The sequence below is a fragment of the Triturus cristatus genome, chromosome 4_1 (genome assembly GCF_964204655.1).
Source record: "Triturus cristatus chromosome 4_1, aTriCri1.1, whole genome shotgun sequence".
NCBI lineage: Eukaryota > Metazoa > Chordata > Amphibia > Caudata > Salamandridae > Triturus > Triturus cristatus.
The window spans coordinates 616,895,510-616,911,479 of NC_140585.1; the positions used below are offsets into that span (position 1 = coordinate 616,895,510).

At 40.6% G+C, this 15,970-nt stretch overlaps 1 protein-coding gene across 1 annotated transcript in view; it reads right to left on the reverse strand.

Annotated features, from left to right (window-relative positions):
- PTPRQ (protein tyrosine phosphatase receptor type Q) overlaps window positions 1–15,970 on the reverse strand; it is a 1,724,016-nt gene that overhangs the window by 1,136,460 nt on the left and 571,586 nt on the right. Inside the window, exon 22 of the mRNA XM_085652983.1 lies at window positions 2,055–2,124. Within this exon, the coding sequence (XP_085509109.1) occupies window positions 2,055–2,124 (70 nt within the window). The remainder of the gene's footprint in view (window positions 1–2,054; window positions 2,125–15,970) is intronic.

Below are 15,970 nucleotides of genomic sequence, written 5' to 3' on the forward strand. Positions count from 1 at the left end.
CTTATCGGGACATTAAAAATCCTAATCGGGGATAAGCTAATTTTTACATTTTCTTTTTTTAATGATTTAAAAAAAAAATTCCCTTACATGTCATTCTTTTCCTGTTCACATTGAGGTTTTTTTCTTGCAGTTATCTGAAGCACTTACACCCTGATCACCAAGGTGTAACTAGGATGTTCAAAAGTCCATGGATAATTGTTCCTGCATCCTTTCTAAGTTGTGAATATATGACTGTTCACTATATTTGTGTAGTAAATATATGAATGTTCCTTAAATTTGTGTAGAAATTCCAGGATCATTGTCTGACATATCTCTAAGAATCTTGGTTTAAAGTAAAAATGTTGAAAACCCGGTGACTACAAAAAGTCCTCATAGGAAATGACCTGGTAAAAAATTAGAGTAGAGTAATACCAGTTGTGGTGTTAATGCAGCCTTCCTATTACAACTTTTGCAGCTGGAATGGGAAATAACGTGTGGAAGGTGGTGTTTCCACATTGATTTTCTCACATTATTTTCCATTTGCGGGTGAATTTTCCGCTTTTTCAAAAACTATATTCAGGAGGAGAACCATCAGAAACTCTTGAGTTGCAGTATTTCAGTGAAGGTACCGCACATTATGTAATGCCAATGGAGCTGGTGGCCATAGTTAACATACCCATCATCATTATTGGGCCACTCATACAGAGACTATCACTTGTATATCACACACCTTTAATACTTTATGAATCAGGTATAAAGTAAAAATCATTACGAAATAAATTTTCGAGGCCCAATCCATACTTTCCACATAGAAAAAGATGTGTGAATCATCCAGAAGGTTTTAAATTTTTTACTTGGCCATGTGAAAGTTCACTGCTTAGAACTTGTGACGTTGCCTCTTGGCATAAGTCTGTTTGGTTCTTTAAACTGGCAAAAATTTGCTGTAGAACTTACACCCTGCATGTTATCTACACAGTACATAAAGCTATGCAAGTGAATCAATCGAAAAGGTAAGTTATGTCTTATGCAGGCATAACATATGCACTGGGCCAGTTAAGTACATATTTCTGAACCATTGTAATTCAAATCTTGAGTGTTGTCGTTGTACAGATTGAAACAGCAGCAAAAATGGCAAGAATTAAGCAGTTAGTATTCTTATAACCATATTTATATCCTTCGTAAGATCCGTATACAGTGGTAATAATAATGCATACATTTAGAAACAATCTTTTGATGTAAAGATGATTTCTAAAAGGATGATTTTAAACAAGACTACAACAAGGCTACTTGTGCATCTTCTGTGTCCTGACACACTGGCATTCCAGGGGCCTTATTACACATAGGGCGCTCTTTCCCTGTTTACTCCAAGGTGCACCTTACAACAGGTGTGCCAGGCGCAAACAGGGAGCAACTGCCCTTTTAGAGGGAATGCACTGCCTCCAGGGCAGCTGTGAAGTCATGTTGCACTTGGGGCAGCGCATTCAAATGAAAATCCAAACAGCTTTGAAGCAGCCGCTCCGTGTTTCACTGTGCAGGAGGCAACCTGCCTGCTCTTTAAAGAAGGGAGAGAGATCTCCTTGCAGGCAGGTGCAGTGAGTGACTGGACCCGCCTACAAGGAGATGTCTGGGGGGGTCCATAAGACCTCTTTCCCCAGTCCAGAGGGCTGCCATCAGGGGGCACACTGACAGTGAGGCTCCTGACAGGTTCTTTGACTCTGCTCACAAGTCTAATATGGTGTGGGCACAGAGGCAAAGGGAACCCCACATTTGCATGGGGCCAAACCTCCATGTAAAGGGAACAGCCTCTGGTGTTAGCCCTTGCGCTATATGCGCACCACCACTATCTGTATTACAGAAAGGGCCACACAACCATCTGAGGTCCTTTCTGTAATACCAAAGTGGCCCTGAGGCGCGCAAAGCGGGCGCATATGCCTGTTGTGCCCACTGGGCACTTTCCATATTATGGCCCCAGGTGTGTTTTCGGAGCTGGGCTTCCCTTACACCATACGTTTTTTAAATATGACTACGATATTATGAGAAACATGCTTAAGTGTTGAAATACCACATTAACTGACCACTTTCCGCAGTCTGAAACAGAAAAGGTTCGCTGAATAATCCAATTCCTGCACTGTTTTCTGCTGCCACCTGTAAAAAAAGGAAACATAATTAATAAGTTGTGCTGGACAGATCAGAGACATAAATGCATGAATCAATGCACTGTGAAATATTTCACTTTGATACTGAATTGTGCAATATGTAATTCATTGAGGCTTGCTAAGTGCAATTTGGAAATCATATTTGTTGTGAATATTGTCAATATTTTCTTAATAAATTCGACTTTTCCTGCTGTCCTACTGATAAGAAAATTACTGTTTCATAGATTGTACACTTACATATAGACTGTCAGACAGTTAGTTGGCTATAATCGTTTATTGGTGATTACTTAAAATCATTACAAACCACTGACATTAATAACTTGCAAAATAAGGGCAGAAAGTAGTCACATTTTAAGATGAGACTACCAGATGAGCCCTTTAATATATAAAAGATTATTGTTTAACAGCCTCCCGGTCAGAGCAGGTTTTCCAACTACAAACACAGGAAACTTCTTACATTTTTAACATGTCACCCTAAACAAATTTAAAATCGAAATTCCATAGGATCCAGATATCAAAATTGTGCTTTTACAGATCTTTCTAACTTTTTAACAGCTGTAGCCATATATTTAGCACACTGTACCCCAAACAGTACTAAAATTCCATGTAGGGACAAAGCAACACCACGTTTACATGTATGCACAGAATAAAGACAACACGTTGGTGCTAGCCAATGCTGGGGCACAGTGGTTAATGTTTTCTTCACAAATTGGCAACTAGGCTGGATTGCAAGAGAAAAGGTCCTGGGAAAATCCACAGATTTTGTAGTAGATACCTCACCCACTAAATAGTGCCATGCTTCATCATCAGCGCATATCCACACCCTGGTTGGATGGTACCACTACTGCAGACTCAACCACAAGTGGGAGTTCTTATATAAGTTGTTACTGGAATATAGGGATCCAGAAAAGATTGATAAAAATGCCTCAGGATACATCCCTTTTCTATTTCTTTTTTTCCTAGCTGGTCATCGTTTTCGTTTTTCTCTGCTTCCTTTCCTCTTTCCCTCTCTCTGGCTTTGCACACATTTTTTCAGTCCCTATCTATTCATGTTTTCTCTCTATTGTTCGATGCATTTTCATTAGCTAATGATCTCTAGGTTTTTATTTGTAAAGCACACTGTCAACCCCATGGCAGGAGTAGCACTACTGTAAAAACATCTACATTTAAAAAAATAAAAATATTGTTAATTTTACCAAAGAAGGGTCCTTTGAATACTAGAACACAATCCCTTGTGGGTAAATGTGAACCTATGGCACATTCTGAATTCGCTGGATATACAAACGAAATCTACCAAAAATAAATTAGTGTTCCCTGCCTATTGGATAATGCATCCGGTGGTATATCTAATGATTGTAGCAATTGATTGGAAACAAATAAGAAGAACTTATAAGAACTTACTATGGAACATTCATGGAAAACTAATGACCAAAGCAGGAAAAATACCATTAGGTTTACAAATCAAGCAAGCATTGTCAACCCAATTGGTCTGGCTTTCATCTAGCAAAGTATGTAGATACTGGCATGTACATATGCAGTGGTGGTGGTAATGGTGGCAGTGCTTATGGCAGTGGATGTGTATAATGGTTGTGAGAGTGATAGTAGTAGGTAAGGTAGTGTTGTTAATGGCTTGTATGGCAGTGTATTTTTTAGATGTAAAACAGTTCCACAATACAAGCACTCTATGGGATGCGCAAAGATACATCAAACAGCATTTAGCATGATGTGGGGGAGGAATACAGTAATTTAGTGCATGCAATAATTTGTTTTAGTGGCCATTTACCTTTAATGTAACAATATTGTTGTTTTCCTGTTGAAATACTTCAGTGAATTTTGAACAATGTTGTCAATTTTTTGAAGTAATGCTGTCATTTTGTAGAAATCTTTTTTGATAAATGGATATAAGACCCCATGTACAGGAACACACACAGATAATGATTTTCAAGTTTTTAAGTGGTGAACTTTTCTTTCTTTCCTTTTCTAGTACATTCCTATCTTTAGTTCCCTAATCCTGACAACTGATTGTTTTACTACCACCCAATATCAACCTCGAAAATATCAACTTACAAAAATATTTGTATAAATAATACTTTTCTATACATTTTAATTTAAATCAAATCAATATATCGAGACACAAATATATTGCACGTTTAAAATATCAAATACAATAATGTTAACTTTTTTAAATTACATTAAAATATTGACTGGCAATATACTGTGTATAAAAATATATGTAAAAAGTAAATTATTATTTGGAGTGGATGGGAATTTTGCCCAGTCAAGGTATTGAGTAATTTAAGGTTGAGTCCTACCCCTGGCAGCTATGGCACAGAGCAGACAGGCCTAACTTAAAGAAATTGTTTACATTTTAGGAAAATAGAGTTAATTTTAATATGCAAAACAACATCAAATTGGCAAAAATCCAATAAGGCAAACTGGAGATGTGAAGATTAAAGGTAAAAAGAGCTAAGAAAAAAGCAAGGCGCCAATGATATTCTATAGTCATGGTTGATCAGGGCCTAGGTGCAAATTCAGGCTGAACAGGAGCAGAGGTCAGCTACACCAAGCAGGTTTGTCCCAGTTGGAGATTTTACCTTGGGACTTAGCCTCTGAAATGAAAGCTAAAATCCTTTAGTGGGGCAAGGCTGCAGGCTGTATCCAACTAGGTGTTCCACTAGCCCAGATGCCGTCTTGCAAATTTGCTGCTTTAGAGAAGCTCAAAGTGGGAAAACCCTCTGTCTTCACTCCTGCACAGCTGCATCTTGGTCGTATCGGCTCGGTGGTTGGTCCCAAGACTCCAGGACCTGAAAGCCCAAAAGGTTTCTTAGTCCCAGCTTTTTCAAAGTTAATAGGAAAAATCCAGTTAGACACAGCCATGGGTCCCAGAACCTCAGGAACAGCACTTGGGGGTCAAGACTCACTGTCACTAGTCCATGTCCATTTTCTACTGGTCAGCTGGGCATTTCAGGGAAAAGGTCTCTTGCACCTTATTGTGTCCCTGTAGCCACACAGGAGGTCATTCTTTTGACCCTTGGAGTCCACTTCATTGTGCTGGGTATAAGTTGGAGCAGGTTCAGCACTTCATGTTTTGTCATAGGTCACAAACAGCAGGTGCAGTGCTTATATTCTTCCACAGAACCAGAGAGCATTCTGAGTATGGAATCTTGGGGTGCCACATTTATGGTTGGCACTAACTAATGGGTGGGGTGACTCCTGGCCCCTCAATAACCAATGGGGTAAATGTTCCTGAGGCAAACCTATACACTTTTCAGCAGTTGTTTTTTACCCCACCAAAACAATACCACAGTGCAACTTACTCCTAAAATCCAATATTGAGAAACCCTTTCTTTCTAGTGCAGAGCCTGTGTACCCATTCAAAGTTGTGACCAAGTAAATTGTCTTCCCCTCTCTATGATCACTCAAAGCCATTTCTGGGTTTCAAGTAAGCCTGGTGGAGGGACAAAGAGTTGTCTGCCCCAGGTATCACCATAAAGTTACTTGTGACAGGGGAATCTCTTTACAAGTTAATGACATTTTTGGGTTTATCCTAACTGGTCCTATTGCAAGGGGAAGAAAAACGCCTCCCCACACCCAGGCTAGTATATTCTTGTGCCACTGAGCAGTTATTACACCTCATTAAGGGCAAGCAATGGCTGGGAAGTTGTTGAAGAGCTGATAAATATTTGCTTCCAAAAGCTTCAGGCAGGGAAAAGGTAACTTTCTAAAAGTTACTTTTCTTAAATATGTATAATCCAACTTCACCACTGAATTGGGCTTTTATTAACTAACAAAAATAGTGCTTGAACTATTTTCTAGCAGGTCAGAGAATTCCAAAGTGAAAATAGCTTTTGGGAACAAGTCACTACAGGGACAAGGTAACGTTAATTTTCTATATGTCCCACTTTTAAATACTATGCACTCTGTCTTGTGGGCTACATGGCCTAAATAACAATGACTTATTAATATTAAAGAGGGAGGTTTTTCCCTGTCAAAAGGGTTATATTGACTGGTTGAATGCAGGTTTAAACTGCAGCAGTCAGGCTACACTGGTAGGTCTAGAGCCATGTTTTCCCTGTCACACTGGTGGATCATACAATAAGTGCTGCAGTCAACAGGTAACAGTAAACTTCCAATGCCATTGGTGTATTTCTGCACCGCATACTCATATGAATATTCATAATAACAATCAGGAGTTAGCCAAATTTGCCATATTTGAAAGGTCAGAACACATGCACCAGGGCCTAAATAGTGCCCCAGTGCACAGAGTCAAAACCCAGCAGCATCATTCCAAAATAGTGAAGGTGATCATGCCAAAAGGCCAGTTTATTTTTACAATATCTATAACACAAATATATATATTTAATTTAAATTAAATGCGTTACTATATTCTGCCATTTTAAAATAAATATAAATTAAAAGCTAACCTTTAAAGATATGTTTAGAATGAATAAAAAAGAACATTATAAATGGTTTTACACTAGCACAAAATAAATACAAAAACATATATTGATTTTAAAACAAACATTTTTTTTAACCTTTTCATACAATAGTGTAAATATAATTAGATATTTTTTTACAAATAAATTATATTTTTCTGATAAAATACAGATTATTTAGAAATTGGTCAAAATAGATAATGATTAATTTGTATTGGATTTAACTTTTATAAATAATATACATGCGACAACACACACTACATTTTAAAAAAACAAGTAAATAATTTCAATAAATATAAACAAATTTCAATAATTGAATAAATGTCATAAAATTAACAATTTAATGTAAAGTTCAAATGACAAGAAACATCCAGAATAAACGTAAAACAATATGTATAACATAAATTTTTACCTTCAACCCTAAAAATATTTTACAAATATTTAAATTTACATGTTGAGGTTACATCTAATATTCTAACTGCAGTTGTACAGAAATTGGCGTAAGTGTAGATAATTCGGGGTTGTACATCTATTTTGTAAGTAAGGTCCTACTAACAGTGGGGTAAGGACATGTAATTTGGAGGTATATTTGCTATTCTAAATCCAGTCCTACAAAAACTTGCGGCAAATGCATATTATTGGGGCTGTGGCATGTGTACTTTTGTAACTCCAGTAACATGAACATTGGGGTAAGTGCATGCAATTGTGGGCAAGGTGCACATTTACTATTCTAACTTCAGTTCAACACAAATTGAGGAAGTGCATATAATTGGGCAGGGATTATTTACTATTCTAACTCTAAACCTACCATATACTGGTAATTGCATATAATTGGGTGGGATATATTTACTATTCTAACTCAATGTGCAAAAATTGGCATTTTATTAGTCCAACTGCAGTCCAACAAACACTGGGGTCCAACATAAGTACAACAAACATTGTGATAAGTAATTATATATGGCTGGCATATTTACTCTTCTACCTCCAGACTAACAAATATTGGAATAAGTGTATATAATCCGGGGGTTATATTTACTATTCTAACTCTCATTCTAGAAGCATTGGAATACATGGACATAACTGGGGAGAGGGGTTATATTTACTTTTCTAACCCCAGTCTAACAAACAATGCAGTAGGTGCACATAGTTGGGAGTCAGATATTCTTTACAAAGTGGCAGCAATAACAATGATCCCATATTTCCCTACAGTGAAGATCCCACTGAGCAATGGATCTACAGGACAGATGGAAATAGATGTCGTGCCAAATGGAGTGTAACTCAGCATTATACTAGACAAGAGTAACTTAAAGGTTGGCACTGTTCAGTCAAAGCTAGTTCACGATAACCTCACTCCCAGATAGAGGAGAGTTCAGAATGGAGTTGTATAAATTAGGTCCTCATCCCCATTTCATTTGTTCTAAAAAGTAAGATTGCTTGAGGTCAAATAACTAATAATCTTTGATCTAACAGATTCAATTTCAAGCTTTCCTCTCAGACCTCAGAGTTTTCTTTAGCAACTTCCTAAAATGAAGAAAAAGAAGAAAGATACATATGCAGTGTTAAACTTGTGTCATTTTAGTGTCTGATTAATGTTCAAGCACTTCAAGAATATCCAACATCTCGTTTGATACATCCTGCTCCAGGAGGAAGCATAGTGAGCTGTGGTTGCCAGTATCTTTGGAGTCACCTAATAGGAACATACTACTTTTTTTGAAGCATGATTAAGTGGAATGTACTCTTATCTCTGTCTTACGGTATCTAGATATTTCACTGTACTCCTTAAACCACTGACAGCAGCACCGGCATCAAGATCTGGGTTAATTGGTCAACTGAGAAAAATGTAATGTTTTGTCTATCAACCAACAGGAGTTTGTCACCTGCCCTATGGGAATTGTTGATATTTTCTATCAAGGGATTATTTCATGGGGATTAGGGGGTGCTTCTTCCTATCACCCTTGCCCAGTGCCTATGGTATCCCTCCCTGAATTAAGCATATGCTTCCTGAGACTTGTCCCTAAATCTTCTTCAGGCGCTCTGCACATCTCCAAGGCCACCTAATAGGACTCATATCACTTGTCAATATCATTCCCACCATGAATATAGACACCGGGTCTTTTTGGGGATGTGGATCTTTTTACCTCCTCTAGGGACCTCTTTGTCACTGTCACCATCATCACAGACTCTATGACACTCCTGGTTTTTAGGTACAGTTCTTTCTGGCTCATTTTATTGGTCAGCAAGGCCTCCAAGGCCAGACTCTTCTCAACACCCCTCTCAACTTCCAATATTTTTTCCTCCAGGGCCCTGGCTGAAGCTCCTTCAGCTTACCTCTTCATCATGGCCAGCGTGGTCAGTTGCATCCTCAGCTCCCTCACAGATATCCTGTCCTTCAACTCTTCAGGGATCAGGCTGTGCTAGGACACACTGCTCCTGACAGGAGACCTCACTCTTGTGGGCCCTCCTTTCTCTCCTCTGGGGCCAGCATAAGGAGGTCCCCTTCACCTTCTTATTCTTTCTCTTCCTCTTTTGCACCATTGTCCTCCTTTCCCTGTGATGCAGACTTTAATAGTGGACCTCTTCCCAAGCTCCGTGGTCTATCTGGTACTTTAGCTTTTAGGAGCATTTTGCTACTTCCAGCCCCCTCTCCTTACACAACTTCTTCAGCTCTGTCAAAGTGAAGCTTTCAATATTGCAGAGATCCCCTTCCATTATTGCAAAGATCACTGATACAAAATATAAGGACAGGAGTGAAATGTAGGAAAAATGTAATACATGCCCATTTAAAAATAGTAGGAAATTTTATCATCAAAGATTGATTTATAGGTGATATGAATCCAAGGCATTTTATTGTACACAAATCATTGAGTGGCACTGCATAAATACAAGTACTGAATCTCACCACAAAACACCAATGTAAGAATTTGGGTTATTAGTTATGCAGGATGTGAATCTTGCACAAGCAGGAGGCCTACAATGTCTTAACCTGCCCTGCCCTGCTCTATTTCAACTGGGGCACACATAGCTGCTAACATCTTTGGGGCTGTAGGGGGAGCCCCGAGGACCCCGCGGCCCCAGTAGGCTCCTAGTATGGTACTCTGATTCTGCACTCGAGGCAGCACAGTCACCTCTGTTCTCTTCTGCCTTGTTGTGTCTCTCCCACTCCCTCCAGGCAGGAAGAAGGAGGCAGAACTCTTGGGAGTGCAGCACTCCACTCTCTTACTTCCAGGGCAAGGTGATCGAGCTGAGACTGAGTAGAGCTTTCTGTTTTTGCGTTGGATCCCAGAGGAGTGGGTCGTTGGGCCCAAGTTTGACTCAGGGAGGGGACCCCCCACAATTGTCCCCTCCCCACAAAAAATAAATAAATGACCATACGCCGACCTCTGGGATCTGGCCCACCCTGGGTGAATTGTGTGCAATTGCGACAAAGCCTCATGCGCTGCGGTTCTCATTTTTGGGGTGAAGGGTCAAATCTTTGGAGATGAATATCTCCGGCCCAATTGGGCCGACTTCCTTGATCTTTGAGATCATTTAGCACCTGGTGGCAAGCTCTACTTTCCATTTTTGAAAGGGGTGCACCTTGTGGGGAGCTGGTTTCACTGGCTACCAGTGGCGGCTGCTCCTGGGAAGCAGCAGTGGGGCGAGGAGAGGGGAAGATGAGTGGGTTTAAAAAATAAATCACATACCTGCCAGCCAGCTGGCTGGCCACTGCCCCTCCTCCGTCCTCTCCGTCCTTTTCCTGGCTTCTCCTGTGCAAACAGGAAGTAAGAAGCACCTGGGCTCCCAGGTCCCCCATAGTCAATCACAAAACTGCAATGCAGCATTGTGATTGGTCTGGGCACTGTGGTTCAGCGCTCAGCCAGGGAATGGGATTCTGGGCATGTTCTCCACCCAGGCTGTAATGCCTGGCCTCTTGCACTGGCCAAACAGCCATGCGCACCTACATAGTGCCCACCACTCCTCACCCTGCTCTGAGGGCACTCAGAGCAGATCCGCCCACCAAGACGCCGCAGCAGGAACAAATAAAATGAAAATAACATCCAGTTATTATCATTTTATTTTTCCTTTTTTACACTTCGAAAAGCAGTGGGGCGACGCTCCTCCGCCTTAGTGGAGGAGCCACCGCTGCTGGCTACCTGCACCAGCCTTTTCCTCAGGTTTGCTCTCCACAGACAACAGGGCCTCATGGCCATTTTGCAGGGCATCCAGAGGAACAGGGAAGTCCAAGACTTCTCCAACTATTTCTCAAGGGCATAATAGGGCCAAGCCAAGTGCTCTGGAGAGTCCCATCTATTCCTGGGGGTCAGTTTGGGCAAAGTCCTTCATCTATAAGGGGCATTAAAATGGCTTCTCATTCCAGCTGCCCATTTATATGTTTCTGATGTCGCTGCCATCCAGGTCCAGGGTTTTGCCCTCTGGCTCTCCCTTGTGCAGAGGTTTAGAAGTATGGGTGACAAGTTCTAGAATCTTAGATTGTAATATCATCCCTCCACCCCTAACCCAACCATTCTGAACAGAAATGTGGTTCTATCCACTATGGCAGAACCATTAATCCCCTATGCAGGGCTCCTGTACCCATCCAGAGGTGAGGCCATGGAAATGAGCAACTTCTCCTCCATGGTCACTCTAAACCAGTCCTGGGGCTGCTCCCCACGCCACTGGGTTTGGAGCCAAGTTAGCTAGCAGAACAAAGGGAGAGGACAGGCCTGGTGTCAGTTTCATCTGTTTGTGACAGGAAGGATGCTTTCAAGTCCTGTCAAGGGAAGATAAGAACCTGCCCACACCCCAAGCTCTTTGCCCTCTATCTGGGAGCAATTCATATCTCACCACAGGGGAGCCATCTAGCTGCCAGGGGATATTTGAAAGCTTATAAACTTTAGGCACAAAACTGGTCACTTTCTGAAAGTACCACTTGCTCAATAATTAGGGAAAATTTGATTTCACCACTAAATTGCATTTTTAATTAACTATTAAAATGAGTTTTTGACATATTTCTCTATCTACTACCATTCCAAGTTCAGCATTTCATAAATGTAACAATGTAGCCCAATGCTTCCAGATGGCAGGCGCCAGCCTTACTATAGTGAAAACAGCTTTTAAGGTTATTCCACTGTAAGGACACATTCAACATTATTTTATATGTGGCCTACTTTTAAATATCATGCACGCTACCTTTATGGACAATAAGACCTTCTTAGGGGTGGCTTATTAATATTTAAAAGAAATGTTTAGGCATGTCAAAAGGGGTTTATTTTAACAAGTCAAATTTGCAGTTTACAACTGCCACAGGCATGTAACCTTTGTGCAGCTACCAGGCTGCACACGACAATAGTCTCTCATGTGCAGCCCCTGACACATGCACACATGCGTGTGAAAGCTGTGTCGCAGAGGCCTTATTTTAAAAGATGGATACTGACGATAAATGTGTATTACAATTTGCCAGGAACTTACCAGGAATGAGACTCGGGTAGTGAGAATCGCCTACAGTAAAAGTCCAAAAACGGAGACATCAAAGGGAAACAATCCTGGCAGACTGAATGGATGGAATTCATTTGCAACAGGGGGGCAGAGACCCAGAATTTGGTGGCCAAAGACTTAAAACTCACGGGTCAAACAATAAAGACAATAACTTACAGCTCAGCCCAGTGCTTGTCTTAGAAAAGAGAAGTATTTTAATATCAAAGCCAAACTACACAAACAATGTGGATTAAGCTACAAGGTTCTAAAACATTACATCTAAAACAAATTCCTATAATTCCCAGGCCCACCTTCATATCCTACTGCAATGGTTACAGTCCCAGCTACCATCTTCAAGTGCAGTGGCTGTAGCTTCTTCATTACTAAAACGAACTAGTAGTAAAGGCAAATTCATGGGCATAAAACATCCCAGCTTGGCTTATGTGAGTAATCACCAAATTTGGTGACCCGTTGGTCAGTTCAGTTTGCACCGTGAAAAAAAGTTCGTATTGACAGTCATCTCTCCTTTCAACGTGCAATACTAGCACAAGGCACAGTCTCTCAAAATGACCTCATGTTTACCTGTCCGTAATAATGCAGATCAGTGCTTCAATTGTAGCAGTCTGCCCTTACATTCATAAGGGTGGCATCTCTGTCAGTGGGCACATGGTCACAGCAGTGATCTCTACTCTCAGATCCTGTTGCTGAAGAGAGCAGTAGACTAGCCCTTTTTCAGCTGTCATCTATCCTCAGCAGTAGTGGCTTTTGATGGTTCTCTACTATGGCTGGTATGATGTCTTTGTCCATAGCACATTGGCAGTGGCAGAACAGGTTCCTGAAGAAGCTGTGGAGATGCTGGAGGATACACTGATACTTAAGGGTTTTTTGTTGTTTCATGCAGTTCACCACTGAACTCACGCAGGAAGGTTAGGTGAAACCTCTCAGCTCACTACCACTCACACCCCCGAAGCAGGCAGGCTTCTAGGTGCTAGGACAAGTTGCTCATACTTTTGATTTCACCTCACCTCTGGAAGGTGGCTGGCTGTCATGCAGACATCTGCCCTGGATTACAACCACTCATTGAATTCGCGATGCATGACTCCCTTCTTTGGTAAAGAAGAACTTGGAAATAGAACTAAGTGGGATGATCTGGTCTCACTGTCCAGACAGGAAACGTTATTCCACTTTCTAAAGTCCTGGAACCTATTTGGTGTAGTTCCTTTTCAAATGTAATATTTGGCTGCAGTGTAGGCACAACCTTTGTGCAAGGTAATAGCTCTGGTAGCAGATGGTGATGATGATGGATCTAAGCAGGAGTATCCCAAAACGTGGGCACAATGAAATGTGAAGACACTGCAACTAGTAGTCCTCAGCCTTCCTGAAGCAGCAATCAGGAAAAGACAAATGGACAGGCCTTTCCTAGAAACGTCCTCACCTTAATTGCAGAATCTGGAGACTCTCATCTTCTGCCCTACCATCCACCAAATGGAAGTGCTCATGAAGGACTAATCAGCAATCCCCTACTAAAAAGATCCTCATAGAATGTTGAAGAGTATCCCTGTGTCTCTCTATTTCCTTCAGTGTCTGGTTATCCTCCCTTCAACAACAGGGTATAGGTAATTATCTTCTACTGTAGGTGAAGCTGTATCCCATTCTCCTTATTGTGCCTTGTCAAATCTGAGGGCTATGTAAATTGAAACCAGTTTGTCCCAGCAATCGGACTTTCTCCACAGCACAGAGTTCTGCAACCATCCCAACCTAACATGCACAACTGGGTACACATGCAGGATGTCAGCACAAGGGTCTGTGTGCTACTTTTTAGTGGAATTTACATGAGGGTGGCCGGTATATCACATTCTTCCTACACCCAAAAAATTCTCTGCTCGGTATTATCAATCAATAAAAATATCAGCAGATGTCCAGCATAACCCAGAACATGGAAAGCAGTCCCATGCATACTTGGTGCGCCTCTTTGGGACACATAACATATTCTCGAACTTCAGATCACCACGGACAGGCAAAGGCATTCAGCACACATGTTAGGTTACAGTGTTAGTTGGGGTAAAATAAAAATCAGGAAATCAATTTTACATGCAGTTGGGTCATTCAGGGCAAGGTAAACAAATGTTTACCATGCAGGGAAACCTCCTGCCACAACACCGGTTTAAGAGTTTTCATTCACAAATGTTAGCAGTCTATAATTACACTCATAACAGATAGATCATTGTGAGATTAAAAGGTCATAATTATGACTCTGAGCTAAATTTTAAGTCTTCCCAACAAAGCATGCACATATGGTGACAAATAAAACAGATTTGAAACTAAATCCAAAATTGTGGTTATCCTTTACAGTTATAACTCCCACCAGGGTGAGAGTTCTGTCTAGCTCATCAATGTAGTACTCCTAAATCCATTCTAAATGGTCAGAAATCTCATAACAATACTGAATAATAGTTAAGGGATAATTTAAAGTATGGTGACCGAACTGCCAGTCAACTAGGTTGCTGAAGGTCAAGGCTTCCATCCCACAGCAGAGGATCACCTGCCTGCAGGGCCATAGCTATGGGGGCGGGGGCATTTAAAGGCCGGGCCAGCCCATAATAATCTTTTTCCCCCCAAAAGATTGGTGAAGTTGACACACTATAGAGGTGCGGGAGTTCAGAAGGTGAATTAGCAATAGAAATGTCTTTAAAATTTGTTTTTATCTTGTTAAATGTGCTGCATGTTTCTATACAGGTTAAATGTCAGGCTGTCTTCTGCCAAATTGCTGCTTATTCTGTTAACTTGGAGATATTGTTTACTTTTCTTTCTTTGACTGCAAAGTGAGAGGATTTTGTAAAGTGAACTATGCGGCAATGCCATTGGAATTATGCAGCAGGGGAGGCCCAAATTATACAGTAATGTTAACTAAATTATATGGAAAGAAAACACAAATTATACAGTTTATTGTGGCACATTTTGTGACTGTATCCCTTCATTATTTTGACATTTTTACACGTTAACACTATATGTGCAAAGGTTGCACTTTATTTGTACCAGTTCTACATCCAAATACAACTGTGATTAACTGAAAGGTGATCAGTCAACCTTTCTGAAGGACCTACCACTCCATGGCAACACATGTTGCAGCATTTTTAGTAACTTTTGATCTGTTTCAGCTAGAAACAAAATTTTATTTTTGTTAACATATGCAGATTATGCAACAAATGACGGGTTATGTGGCCAGTGCGTCAAATTTATGCTTATGTGGAAAACACCACGGAATCACATAATTCCAGTGGCCAATGCGTGCAGAGAGTGCAAAAAGAAATGCTGTAGGATGACAATTTGTTTCTAGTTCACAAAAAATTTAAATACCTGTAAAGGAACTGTACAAATATTCCAACCTATACTAAGAGTTATGAAAGCACAAATGAAGCACATTGTTTTATCATTCTTAAGAGTGATGGAAACAAAGATTTTAAAATGATCAAAACAAATCTTGGTGATGCACAAATGATCAATATTGTATTGTATTGCACAATTGTGTGGCACTTACTACCCCTGTTTGTGGCACTGAACCACTACATGGGCAGCAAGCTATGATAAATAGGTGGTGTGTGTTTGGAAGGGTATTGTCCTTGTTTTGTGATGATTGTATGTGGGAAGTGTTTCCATGTCATTCATGATGACCACCAAGGTTCTGTTATCATGCTATGAAATACAGCGTGTATTAGTGTGGTGCATAATGAGGTATGAGAGAGACATAGACATGCACTTGATGCTGTTTCAGTATGATGGAAGCTTTGAACAGCTCTGCAGGTCCCTTTATGGTATTTCTCATGAATGTAGCCTCCTTAGCTGGTTACTGCACTGGGTTGTCCGTTCAATTTTGGGGCAGATGTACTTACATTTCATGCAATGCAAAACAGCATGGCAACCTGCTGCACTGCTTGCATGAAAGAA